Source organism: Harmonia axyridis, chromosome X (genome assembly GCF_914767665.1).
Source record: "Harmonia axyridis chromosome X, icHarAxyr1.1, whole genome shotgun sequence".
NCBI classification, from domain to species: domain Eukaryota; kingdom Metazoa; phylum Arthropoda; class Insecta; order Coleoptera; family Coccinellidae; genus Harmonia; species Harmonia axyridis.
The window spans coordinates 17,886,931-17,901,304 of NC_059508.1; the positions used below are offsets into that span (position 1 = coordinate 17,886,931).

The 14,374-nt window shown below is 33.4% G+C and overlaps 1 protein-coding gene across 1 annotated transcript in view; it reads right to left on the reverse strand.

Moving 5' to 3' along the window:
- Positions 1–3,278: 3,278 nt before the first annotated feature.
- The window catches only part of LOC123686192 (spectrin alpha chain-like), a 134,262-nt gene continuing 123,166 nt past the window's right edge, over positions 3,279–14,374 (reverse strand). The window contains exons 4-5 of the mRNA XM_045626201.1: positions 4,430–4,711; positions 3,279–3,290 (exon numbers count right to left, since the gene is read on the reverse strand). Coding sequence (XP_045482157.1) covers positions 3,279–3,290; positions 4,430–4,711 — 294 coding nt within the window. The remainder of the gene's footprint in view (positions 3,291–4,429; positions 4,712–14,374) is intronic.

A 14,374-nucleotide genomic window follows, 5' to 3' on the forward strand; every position in this document is an offset into this window, starting at 1 on the left:
TTTCTCAGTCCCGACAGCATGTAACTCAATTGGTCGATTTGAAAATCGCTCAGATTAGATGAAACCAAATATACCAACTCCTTGGCTTCTGTTAAGTCGTATTGGAACAGCTTCAATCAGGAAATATTTTCAAGTCAAATAACCATTCACAAGATTCGTCTTAAATGTTTACAGAGGGAATATTAATATAAAATAATTACAGTTAGTTCCAAATTGTCTCTATTATCCAACAGAAATAAATCACATTTATCAATTTTTGTAAGAATGTATAAATTTTTGCTTATGAAGAAATATTTTGGTTTTAGAAAATTATTGCAATCATGTGTATTACTTTTTTGTATTCTTTCATGTGGGGATAAAAAAAGCATATAATTATATTATTATTATTATTATAATTACTTATTCAACTTGTAAAATGACACATCATCAAAGTTCGAATGTAACAAGTAAAACGTCCAATTTTTTATCGGTCCTAGATTATTTTGAATTAATGACGTTTTAAACAATTACAACCAGTGAAATATTTCCATCAAGTTTGATCAAAGAATTTATGCACCTTCTTGGTGTTGAATTTTTTTTGTCTTATGATATACCTTCATAGTTGAATTTTAGAGTTTTTTTTTTTATTTTGTTGAAGACATCGACTGCTACGGTCATTAGCCTTCAACCTTACCATCACCAGACATGTACAACATCCAGGATTCGAACCCGGTATCTTCGGCACCACAGTCGACATTTCAGTCCACTGTACTACCGAGGCAGTCTGAATTTTAGATATAACTCCATTGATAAATGACACATCGTTAAAAGTCTTTCCCCCTAGGTCCTCAAGAATTAAACAATTTATGTATGGAAATGAGATGAATATTTTCCTTTATTTCAACTACAATATATTTGATAGAAAAATGTTTGTTTGTTAATCTTTGCTTTATGTGGAATGAGACAAAATAGCGAAAATGAGAAAATATCTCCATTTATCGATTATTTTATTTTGATTGTTAATTATAGTTATTGCACAACTGAAACAATGGTCTGTATTACCACCTCTTCTTTCAATCAACTGCCCAATATTGCTAGGCATCCCACGAATCAAGTCATTAATGAATTAATCTACTAAATTACTGAAAGAATGTATTGAATAGATTTTTTTTCACTTTAACCTTGAATTTTTTCGGATTAATAACTTGTTTTTTTTAATGCTGATTGGAAATTAGAATATTATTTCAAATTTTATAAATAATAAATATTTTAAAATAAAGTTGACAAAGCTGTCAAACTTACTTCATAAGAGTATCTAGTACAAAATAAGATACTTTTTTTGCATAGGTATCTTAAGATACTTCAAAAAAAAGAAATCAATAACTATCTGAAGATACTTTTTCAGATACTCGATATGGAACTTTGTCAGGTGTTAAAATGTTAGGTACAATTCTGAAATCCGGAAGGTTTTGCGATTTTTTTTTCGGTAGTAGGCATAAGAGCGTACTGAAATAGTTATCATTGGAATATTTGCAATAGATTCCATTTACACATTTCAAACATCTTGAAAACATAACGGGCCGGGACGTGTCTTTATAAGAAATCTTCCTTACTTCTTTTCATAACTAGCAATTGGTTTCTATTTACAGTTTTATCACTTTATTGCCTCTTATCCCTCTGTCGAATATCGGTTTTGTTCACGTTATACCAGCTGCGGAAATCTAGGGTTGGTTTTTGTGACCTAATTCGGGTTTACGAACAATTCATAGAAAAAACCAAATATATTCAAGAAATGGAATTTTGATCTTTTCTGTCCAACAATTTTTATCAATTTCTTTAGTAGATAATCAATTAATCATCTTTTCTGTGCCTTTATAATGTTTTAATTCCAGAGCTCTATCATCAGTATTAGCGGAGATATAAATGTTTTTCGATAACGCCATTTTTCCAAGTTTCACTTTCAATTCGAAAACTTCGAAAAAAGAAGTTGGCCAAAAATGAATACTACTCTTGTTAGTTTCTCAGAAAAAGAAACCGAGAATGGTGTATCAGATTTTGTCTATCTCCTCTGGTTCAAAAGTTGTAGTGCTAAAACATCGAAATTTGCCCACCCTGTACAACTTCGATCATTTATTCGAATGATCAAAAAGTTAATTTCTAAATAATTCGCTGAATATTTTTCCGTACAGATACTTCAAATTTCCATATTTCGGTAGAAGACCCCGATAACCCAAAATAATTTTTTCGCATTCTGCAGAGTTGACTGTTAGGGCGGCAATTTGGCTAGCGACGGCCCTGAAAAAAGTAGATTTCTACATAATCTGGTCACACTGCACAGAATCCTATAATCATCAAGTCATTCATAATTTGAGTAAGTTTGATGGTTCAAAATGAAATTTTATTCAGGTCAACTATCTTTCTTATCAGATGTTGTTAATGTCATTATTTGGGATAAATATTTCCTCCGAATACTGCATTATTTGTGGGTTGGGTAGGTCATAGAAAGTCATAAGACCTGTTTGGGATTTGCCCAAAGTACGGTTCTATTAGATTTGTTCTTGAAAAACAATCAAACAAATTTATCTTGTAAATATGCATTTAAAACCGAAAAAGATTAAAATATGAACTTCAACTGAAATATACATTGGAATATGCAGTTATGCAAATGCATATTCATCCGAAGACTAGTAATGGTTATGCCAAACTCGTCGGTTTTGTGATGAAGAAAATAGTGGATAATTTTTTTATGATATTTTGTTTGAAATTTTTATGTTTCTGGTTGAGCTATCCACATCATATTCATTACGACTTTTGAAATTGTTATTTAACAACTAAAGGCAACAGTTTATTCAGATTGAATTGATAGTTTCGAAATCTTCAGAAAAAAAATTTGAACGGCTATATCTACGGAATTCCTTGACGGATTCCGACTTAGTAAACAGCGACATTCGATATTCGAAAATATCCTGAAAATTTCAAGTTGAAATATTTCTCCGAGAACTATAATTGTTTCGGCCGAACGAACAGAATCGAATTTCAGCACGAATTCATCGAACCTCATTGTTTTTGATCATCTCTGGCACAAAATTCATAAATTACAGACATTATGACGAAATAATAAAGCTGAACGACAGCTCAACAATATAAAGTCATAAGTTTTCGAGTATGGAATAATAACTCGTCACATTTGGCCTTTCCATGCTGGTTCCTGCTACATATTTGATATTCAATCTATATGTTGGTTAACTAGTATCATTCATTATTGTGACAATTCAATTTTTACTTCCATTCAAATATAGTCAAACATTTTTCTACAAATAAGAATTGATTTGTTAAAAATTCAAAATCCAAATTTAAAGAATTTGAAGTTGTTGTCTTTCATTTTGCCCGTAATTTTTTATTTTGATAATCCTATATATATTGTCATCTTTGAAAAATAATAAACTCATTCTTTTATTCGCAAAAATTTACTATTTTGAATCAGTTCGCTTCTATGAAGTTCTGTTGTATTTCTTCTATGACACGTCCAAATTATTACATATGTTTATGGGAACAATATGTATTTCGATTAAAAAACTTCACTTCCAACAGTTCCTTCTAAATTGCTTAGTGCTTAGTGCTCGAAATTTCGAATGAATTTTACAAAGTGCTTAGTAATCGCGAGTTTTTTTTGAAAATCGGTGCTTAGTGCTTGGTGCTGGAAGCCCTTTTTCTTCGAGTGCTTAGTGCTTAGTGCTCAACCCATTTTTTTCAGTACTCGTCACAGCTCTGCCTGGCAGGCGTTGATCTGGGTCATCCAGGTATTGGTCTCTAGGTAACGCTGCCGGTTCCAGGAAAAGTCCGGGAAATATTCGAACATTGCGCAATCTGGTGGTTCGATAATGCTTATTGATGTAGGAAGACTATTCTTGCCGGGTCGAAATGAGCAGTTTGATGTCCCGGCATTTTTCACGGAATATTCTCAATATTACAACTCTCGTTATTCGCTAAAAACATATTAACTGTATTTTCCCGAACAAGGATCATTTTTGCTGATTCATTACTTCCATTTAAGTGATAAAGAAGTGAATATTCCAGATAGAAAAATTGTCATGTTATATTCAACAAGTTGAGAGTTGATAGGAGGGGCCAAGACTTTTGATGATGTGAGTATATCTACATACAAAAATTCAGTGGAATCTGATGTATAGTTTCTGATTAATCGGATGTTGACAAAACGAATTGTTTTTTAACATTCTATACAATACTTGAAAAATTTTGTTTCCGAATCAATTTTCTCAATTATTGTGAAAAAAGAATTATAAGGTCCTAAATCCATAGCCATCAAATGAATTTTGCCTATTAACGAATTCAGCTGATAGTCGGACCCTAAAACTAATGTTGATCCCATGGAACAAGCAAGTAAAAAGTCAAGTTATCGTACATTTCTCTAAAACTAAATAGAACTCACCTCAAACCTTATCACAAGGATCCCTGCACTGTGAAATTCCTGTGTGCATATTATGCTGTTCAGATCTGCTATCATTCTGTCCATCCATACTTTTATATGATCATAGTTTGCATAAAATTTATATAGCTCAAAATAATCAGTAAGGTCATACTTCCTGTTCATTTTCTTCATTGATAGTTCACTCCTCATCTCGTGTATTATTTCTAGTTTAGTATTTATTTGTTCGGCATTCTTAGGATATTTGTGGCTGAGCCGATCTGCAGTCTTCTCGAGTTCTTTTATCTACAATAAAAAAATTCTGCAACTCTCAAAATATAAGAAAATTTGAAAAAAATTTGGGAGGTGGAAAGATCAGTGTGGTACCTACATTTGTATAAAAACACTCTTTTTTTTCTGAACCGATCATTCTCTCTCTTCATCAAAGTTCTGGGTAGAATCACAAAAGTGGAACTATAGAAAATTCAAGAAGAATTATCGATTTTATAGATTTGATTGGGTTGAGATTTTGAGTCTATATATAGGGTGAGTCAATGCTCAATAGTGCTTTATCGGTCGATAACTCCTGTAAATTTTGGGCTAGGGGAATGACTCAATTTTTGTTGGAATCGACAGCACTTAGTGCATAAGAAAGTGGAGAAATACGATACCACTCTATATTTCTCAGTGGCAATGCCCAATTTTTATATCTTGCTCATAATCTCCACGAAATTTCGATTTCGAAATACCCTACTTGTCATCATTTATCTGTGGTACTTTTTGACGTAGGTACTTTTTTAGAAAAATGTCATGGTTGCTATGGCAATTTATTTCAGATATCCTTAAAGTTCCATAAAACTTGACTCAATTTTACCTTCGTATTATTAGATATCATGTGTCTCAGTTCATCTTCAAGCAATATTTTGTTTGTACATTTTATTTATATAAGTATTATACATTTTTATCTACATTGTATCTGTTCCTTGTCTACATTTTGTTTATACACATTTTTTAAAATAGAATTAGTATTAGTATAGCAGCCAATATCTTAAATCCTGACAACTCACGCACAGGCAATCTGCCTTAGTGAGTTTTTTGCGGTTTATTGAAACAATATTTTAAATGTTATTGATTTTTCATAAAAATTGTACTTTTTCAATAAACTATATATTATATTATTATTATTATCTTCAAGCAAGGGCATTGATTTTTATGTTTTCGTTAATATCCCTATAAGCTTTATTTTCATTTCTGCAAGGTCTGATGGATTGAAGATTTCGATAAATAATGTGATCGTTTTCAAATCAATGAGGACAAAAACCAAATTAAAATTTCAAAATATTTTTTGCAATATTCCGGTGCAGATTGGTACAGTTGCATGATGATTAAATATTCGATAGAATCAGAATCGAATAAATGGGAGAGAAATTTTTGTGGAACGTTCACGAATAGAGGATGGTCACTGGCTAGGTATGTTTTAGCTTTCAAATATCAAGCAGGTTCTTTGCAATAAAAAAGGGAAAAATTTTAGTTAGAAGTGAGAAAATCAATTGACACTGGAACACACATAGCATTTGGCCTGCCTAATTATGTTGTTATCAAAATTGATAAGGAAATTCAACGGGGAACCGAAGATCTTCACTGTGAGATTGAGAAATTAGGATATCTGGTTTTAAATATAGGAAATATGATAAAGGATGAAATATAAATTCTGACGAAAGACCTAAACGGAATGAAGAAAAAAAAACCATGTCGAATCTGCGTAATCGAAAAAAAAGGGAAACTTTATCATCCTGAGAAAAATTGTTGGTACTACGAGAAAAATCAGACAGGAAATTTGAAGACTGTGAATAATACTGTATTGGAAATTGAACAAAATGAGATTAATCCAAAAAAACTGGATGTTTCACCATTAATAAAGGTAAATTTACTATTGAATGACAAATTACCGCGTCTTCGAAAATTCCAGTAGCGTAACATGGAATGAAGCGTGCAAAATCGTTGCAAGTTACTATAAGAAGTTTCTGGAATTTATGATTCAGGTTCGAATATTTTGTTGATTAATGCAAATTTATCGAAGAAATAGCCGAAAAAATTTACTTGTGATATTCAAATAGTTAACTTGAGGTATAGTAACTCTTAAAATGAAAATTTATAATATAAAAACGTACCGATTGCTCTAGCTTTATGTTAATTTAGTTTTTCAATTTGTTAACCGTTCACTCAATTTGTACAGTTTTAGTCATTTTGAATTTTTTTTTGGTTGATTATTAAATTTGTCATTTTTAGAATTGGAATATATTCCAAGACAAAAATAAAGTAAATAAATCATACAGATATATTATTGTGAAGGATAAGACACAAAGTTGTCAAATTATTCGATTTATATTAAATATCCTTTATCAAGAAGACTCATTAATCTTTTATAATCTAAATTTCTAGTATTTTGGGAACATTATCAGATAATACTACTATATAATATTTGTGAACATTAAAATTCTTGAAATGTTCTTTAATTATTCAAATCTTTTTCAACTTTACTCGAGAATTCCAAAGTTAAAGTCTTAGTTGGTGAACCTACACGTGTAACTGCTCACTCACGAACATTCGAAATAAATTAACCAATGTCAATTGAGACGATGGTATTGATAGTGCTCTAACTGATATAAACTCTAAATGAATTCCTTTTACTCCAAAGTATGAAGAAATTTTTGAAGAAAATTTTCCATAGCATGACATCAAAATGAGGCATTCATCAAAGTACAAATTTGACCCTAAAATAAAACATCTAAATGCTCAGCTTGATAAACTTTTCACGATTTCCAAGGTCAATCCTAAATATTTGAATGAATATAAGGCACTAAAGAGAAAATATGATTACACTATAACAGAATATAAACGAAAGTATTATGCTGACCAAATATACATCTCACAAAACAAAACAAAAAAAGTCTAGCAAATTGTGATATCTATAACTAGAAGGAGTAAAATACACAACATCCATTGCCTTCTGGAGATCCAACGAAAATAGTCGAAGATTTCAATGAATTTTTCGCAATATCGGCTTCAAATTGTGGTAACTCTGAAACAGACGTCCTACTCTCTAATCTAAATCGCACAGATAAATCATTTTACTTGTTTACTGTTACAGTGTTTGTTGAATAACAAATGGAAGTTACATTATATCTATCGTATAACTTATTATATACTGAAAAAATAATCAATCACAAACTGAAAATATAATTAACTCATCATAATTATAATTCTTGTTCCAATAATTTAGGTTTATTCCTGAGGATTTAACTGAATTACAACATGAATTCATGAAATCTGAGCCCAGCATTTTATAATTTTTATAAGAAAAATTATTGTACGAATGAAAATTGATGCATAATTAGATAATGAATTAATGCTTTTAACTTCTTTCAAATAATCTAATCCATAATTCCCATAATATCTTTACTATCGCAGAAAATGATCAGTAAGAGAAACACAATTATTCAAGTAGTCGATAATTATTCTGAAAAATGAATGACTGCTGAAATTTGCGATTCATTATCTAGAATGTTGTAATTTAAAAAAAAATTGCAGAAATATTCATATATGAATAATGCGGAATTATATATTATCAGATTAAACTTCGCATTATCAGTTTCCGCTTGCGATTGCAAATTGGAGAATTATGACAAAATATTAACACATTTCATAGTGAATTGAATACCAGAAAATTTATTATTATTGAAGATTTGGTAAAGGACTTAGAAAAACAAATTGAAATCACCAGTTTCTGAGACGTTAGTTCAACTTCAGGCAATGCTTATAATCCAATCAAGTCAAACGGGTTTTCAAAAATAATCAACGATTATCTATGTAATATTTTGTGGTTGAATTTTTTTTCGATGAAGTTCAATAATTTTGTATCATTAGTCAAACCTTATTCTTATTATTCTTCTTGTTATTGATTGACATTAGGAAATTGACAAGGTTATGCTCCTAGTAACTCATTTGTGATTATTTGAATGCGTTGAAAATTTCATTCAAATTATCTACAATTTCGGAAATGATAAGTGACTTACTGATAAAGGAGAAATATTCATGAAAATTTCATGCTGAAAGATTTCATATTTTACCTTCACTGCCATAGTGAAGGCGAGGTGTGGCCGACGTGGGAGTTAAAGTAATCAATAATTCAGATATTCGAAAGGACATAGTGAGAAAATTAAAAGAAATTTCGTGAATATCTCATGGGGATTACAACACTGCGTCAAACGATAAATATAGTCATATTTACTAACGAATAAGCGAGTATCAATCTATATACATATTCAAGGCGAAATTTATATCTTTCCACGAAAATCATCTGGACTGATGCACTTCATGGTTACGAAACTACAAGGACAGTAATTCAGACATTCAGCAAAAAATCCATAATGTAATTATATATTTGATCAAAAGGAACAGCGAACTATCATTTTGATAGCCAGAGAAACATAAAAAAATACTTACAATATAAAATACATCACACATAAAAAAATACATAAATAATTTGTTGAAATTGCGTTAATTTTATGAATAAAACCAGATTTAGGAATTCCCTTCATTTGTTCTATCTCTGACGTTTGAAATCTAAACGTCGGGTGTGTTTTGTCACTTTTGAATTTCGGTTGATTTTCTTCATCGATTCTCTGAGCAGTATCCCTAAAAAACATCGAATGTGTAAACCTTTCTTCCTTCAATCGCGCCTTTCTTTGAGAAGCTTATTCATCAATTCTTCTGTAACGGAGAACCATATTTTCGTATTCTTCTTTAATCGATACGATGTCGAAAATACTGTCGCTGGTGTATATATTGTCGGCTTCTTTTTCCAAATCTGATTTTAAAATACTATTATCGTTATGAATTTCTGGGGAATATTCACAAAGAAAGATGAAACCCGTCGATCCAGAACTTTCGATTGGAGCTGAAGACGTCTGAAACTGAAGACCCCGTTCATTTTCAACGGATAGAATTCCGAACGGTTTGAAATTCAGGACTGTCGTTTAGATTGGACGATTCCCCTCTGAACTGAAGATCTCAACCTGACGATCGCTGAGAGAAAACTGACGATCTGAAAACCGACAATTTGGATCGACAGGTCACGTAGTAGGTATTTTGATTTCGATTTTTCATTCTAGTTCCATAAAAAAAGTGAAGATTGAAATAATGATTCCTCATCAGTTCAACATTGATATTGACTTAAAAAATTCAAATTTTTATCCAATGGGCTGCTATATCTTCCTCAATGACCTTATGTTGTCCTAACAAGTTCTTTACAGCATTCCCTATGTCCTGATTTATCAAAAGGGTCTCAATATCGCCCATCCAAAAGTTGATATATTTGATGCCCATTATATGATCATATTGTTTTGAAACTTCCTTGAGTTTTTCATTCTTTTCCTTGGTCTTTTCTTGAAGGTAATCCCACTGACTAGAAATATTCCCTAAGCGTTCGCGAACTGCTTGCCTCAACTTTTCAGATTCGTTATATATTAAATGACGACCATTGCCCAAAACTTCCATAACGCGTCTAGTGTTAGATTCAATTTCAACCCATCGAAATGTTAGTCGATTTGTGTCTGTCTGCATCATAAATTTATTCTTGATTCAACATGTCAGCTTACGAGCCAAGTTCTCGTTATTTGTGGGAGGTTTTAATTTTCTGCATTTATATGAATATCTAAAATACCTATCGTGAGTCCGCTATTTGGGAAAGAACATGGCGAGAGTGGTTTCAACCTACCAAAAACGGAAATTTTGACGTCGAAGACCAGCATGGCGGTGAAAGAGAGAAGGTTTGCGAAGATGCAGAATTGGAAGCATTAACATAAAGGTATAAACAGACCGACGCGGAACTGCGGGAGCGAGACGGGAACGAAACTTATGCGAGATTGAAATGAACGGCGGGATATGAAGGAGTGCATGTCGGTACGGATAGAACGCATGTGAATTGCAGTGTTTTCTCGCAGTTCGCACAGTAGTTTTATCTTATTATTATCGCGTTGGTGTGCATGCTATGAAATCTGTCCACTACCGCATCTAACGCATAGCACCCATTCCGTTTCCGCTCACGCAGTTCGCGTCGGTCTTTTCATACCTTTATTTGATCAAGTCTCGTGTCAAACGCAAAAAGAATTGGCAGGATCATTGGAAGTGTCGCAAAAAGCCATTATGAAACGCCTGAAAGACATGATTCAGAATCAAGGAAATTAGGTGCCGTACGAAGTGAAGCCGAGCGATGTTGAAGAGCGTTTGTTTGCTTGTGAATAGCTGCTTGCAAGACAAAGAAGGAAGGGATTTCTTTGTCGCTTTGTGACTGAAGACGAAAGGATGTGTTCATTACGATAATCCCAAGCTCATAAATTCATGGGGATATCCCGGCTATGCTTCCCCATCGACGGCTGAACCGAATATTCACGGATAAAATGTCATGCTCATGTTTTGGTGGGACCAGCTCGGCGTAGTGTATTATGAGTTTAAACTGACTGAAACAATCACAGGCAACCGTTATCGGACGCAATTAATACGTTTGAGTCGAGTATTGAAATACATTCGCAATACAATGACAGACATAAAAAAATGTATGACAATGCTCGACCTCATGTTGCGAAAGTGGTCAAGACATACTTGGTCAAGACATACTTGGAAACGTTGAAATGGGAATTCTTACCCCGTCGTATTCTCCTAACGTTGCTCTCTCGGACTATCTCTTGTTTCGATCAGTGGCACACGGCCTGGCTGACCAGCACCGGTCTTATGAAGAAGTAAAAAATTGAATCGATTCGTGGATTGCTTCAAAAGATGACCAGTTTTTCAACGCGTTTTTCGTACGCTGCCCGAGAGGTGGGAGAAAGTAGTGGCCAGCGATGTACAATACTTTGGATCATAACGACGGAAGCAAAGTTGTACGCCTGTGGAATCGGTTCATCAATTCTGGGGGCTTGAAATCAATAACCCAAGGGTTTTTGGAAGTGAATTACGTGGTTTTATTTGATTGAGTATTTCATGTTGTTACTGAACATCTATTCGACAAACCTGATGCTTCCACAATTCGGATTTAATGTGAACCGTATCTCTGTAATTTTATTGAGTTGAAGTTTCTCGTCAATCCAATATTCAATTCCGTTCGCTTCTAGGGAAAATTGTTGTAGAGTTTGAGTTTCCTTTAAATGCAAACGTTTCTTTGAATGACAGGTTCTCGAATTTTCCCAACGAGCAGATATATTTGTAGTTCTTTTAAATACTCTTTCTATATAATTATAACAAGAATATAACAGTTTACTCATGTCTTGTTCCATAACTATGAATTCTATTTCTTATAAATGAGAGAAGTGATTCAATTTTCATTCGTTACAAATAATGATCTTTGAAATTATTTTATTTCTTTAAGATTATCATTTATAAGGAGCTTATTAATCAATCCATGACAAGTTCCATTTCGATAGATTTGGAAGTTTTTTTAAATCATCAGGAAAGCAAAATTTGTAACGGTCATATTTACAGTCTCCTAGTTCTGTTCATTAACAAAAAATATCACTTGTTCAATAAACGAGCGCTCAAAAATATTTGTAGTAAAATGGTATATTGTGCAACAAGTGAGGAAAGTCCAACTTTCTAAACATGTTGCACACTATACTTTTCCTATAACTGCACAAATTTCAATAATTCAAATATTGGATTTGATTCAAATCAAAATGGCCTTCGTTGACAGTATGTGCTAATTTATTGCGTTTCCATAGAAACGACTCAAAAGCCCAATTTCATTGGTCTACCAAGCGGGGTGCGGGCAAAGTGTCGTGAGAAATAAGTATGAGAAATTGAGTAAGCTATGAAGAAAACTCTATTTTTCATAGCAGTTGTAGGAAAACATATTAAAATTACTTTCGTTTTCAATATAATTAAGATTCTAGAAGATTTTTTTCACAGTGGTCCTCTCATTGAATCTATTAGACGGAGGGAACTAAAAATTGGAATTAAAGGTTTTTTTCTTTGAATTTATCGAGTTAAACGTCCAATTTTTCATCGCTCCTAGATTGTTTTGAATTAATGACGTTTTGAACAACTACAACCAGTGAAACATTTCTATCAAGTTTCATCAAAAAATTTATGCACCATTATTGGTGTTGCATTTGTTTTGTCTTATGATATATATAGTAGAGTTTTTTTATTTTGTTGAAGGCATCGACTGCTACGGTCATTAGCCTCCAACCTAATGCCCGCCACTTACGAGGCGTTTGCTCGAGACTTTGGGAAGCCAGGCAACCAAGAGATTCCAGTCGGGCAGTCAAGTTCATTTTCTGATTTACAGTCGTGCGACCGTGTCCCGAGCTGCCCGACTGTAATGCCCGCCACTCACGAAGCGTTTCGTCCAGCGTTTGGTAGCTAGCGTCGAAGAGATTCCAGTCGGGCAGTCAAGTTCATACTCTGATTTACAGTCGTACGGCCGTGTCCCGAGCTGTCTGACTGGAATCTCTTCGACGCTAGCTACCACTGGAAGAAACGCTTCGTGAGTGGCGGGCATAAAGGCGGCCACTCACGAGGCACCCATGTTCGAGCGTTCGGATAATTTTACAGTCGGGCAGCTCGGGACACGACCGCACGACTATAAATCAGAGAATGAACTTGACTGCCCGACTGGAATCTCTTGGACGCCTGCTTCCAAACGCTCGAAAAAACGCTTCGTGAGTGGCGGGTTTAAAATGATCCGAACGCTCGAACATGGGTGCCTCGTGAGTGGCCGCCTGAACCATCACCAGACATGTACAGTGCATCCCATTTTGGGTGAGACAGCCAGGTTTCTCGCTTGTTATTTATAATAGAGCCTTGCGGTTTTCACGTTCCTGTACTACTTTTTCGTGAAACTCAAGTTGGTCTAATCAGATTCTGCATAACTGTTTCCATTCAAGAGATACAGGGCGATTTTGGAAGTTGATACTTTTCGGACCCCTCCTTTATCTTCGAAATTATTGGAAAGAATGCTGAGCTGAAAACTACGTCTGAATCAAAATTCTGCGTAGAATCTAGTGGCGTACTCAATATTTTTTTTTGGGGTATGGTTCTGAAGATTCAACACAAACCCAAATTTTTCTTAATGGAACACCATATATATCATTACTTCGTTGAATTCGTTATTTTTTTCCCTTCAAAATGATATATGATACTATGTAGATAGGATGTTCAGAAATGTTAAAAAAACACTAAAACGTCAAATAATGATGATTTTTTGTAAATGGGCCATGAATTTTCTATGTTTCAATAAGAGGATTATTACTTTCGATTTTTAAAAGTAGTATGTCATTGATGACACAAACATCCTTGTTGTTATTATGGCTACTATGCATTTGGGAGCATTGTTTTATCAAGTAGGCATTGGAGGGAAAAAACCAATCTGATCTAGCTGTCATCGCTATAAATTATTGTTTTCATTATTGAATCTTTTTTTCTATGGGAAATCCATTGCCCATTAACAAAAAATCATCATTATTTGATGTTTTAGTGTTTTTTTAACATTTATGAACATCCTACCTACATGGTGTCATATATCATTTTGAAGGGAAGAAAATAACGAATTCAACGAAGTAATGATACACATGGTGTTTCATTAAAAAAAACATAAGTTTGTGTTGAATCTTCAAAACCATACCCCGAAAAAAAATATTGAGTACGCCACTGGATTCTACGCAGAATTCTGATTCAGACGTAGTTTTTACCTCAGCATTATTTCGAATAACTTCGGAGATAAAGAAGGGGTCCAAAAAGTATCAATTTCCAAAATCACCCTGTATCTTTTGAACGGAAACAGTTATGCAAAATCTGATTAGACCAACTTAAGTTTCACGAAAAAGTAGGACAGGAACGTGAAAACCGCAAGGCTCTATCTTAAATAACAAGCGAGAAACCTGGCAGTCTCACCCAAAATGGGATGCACTGTAC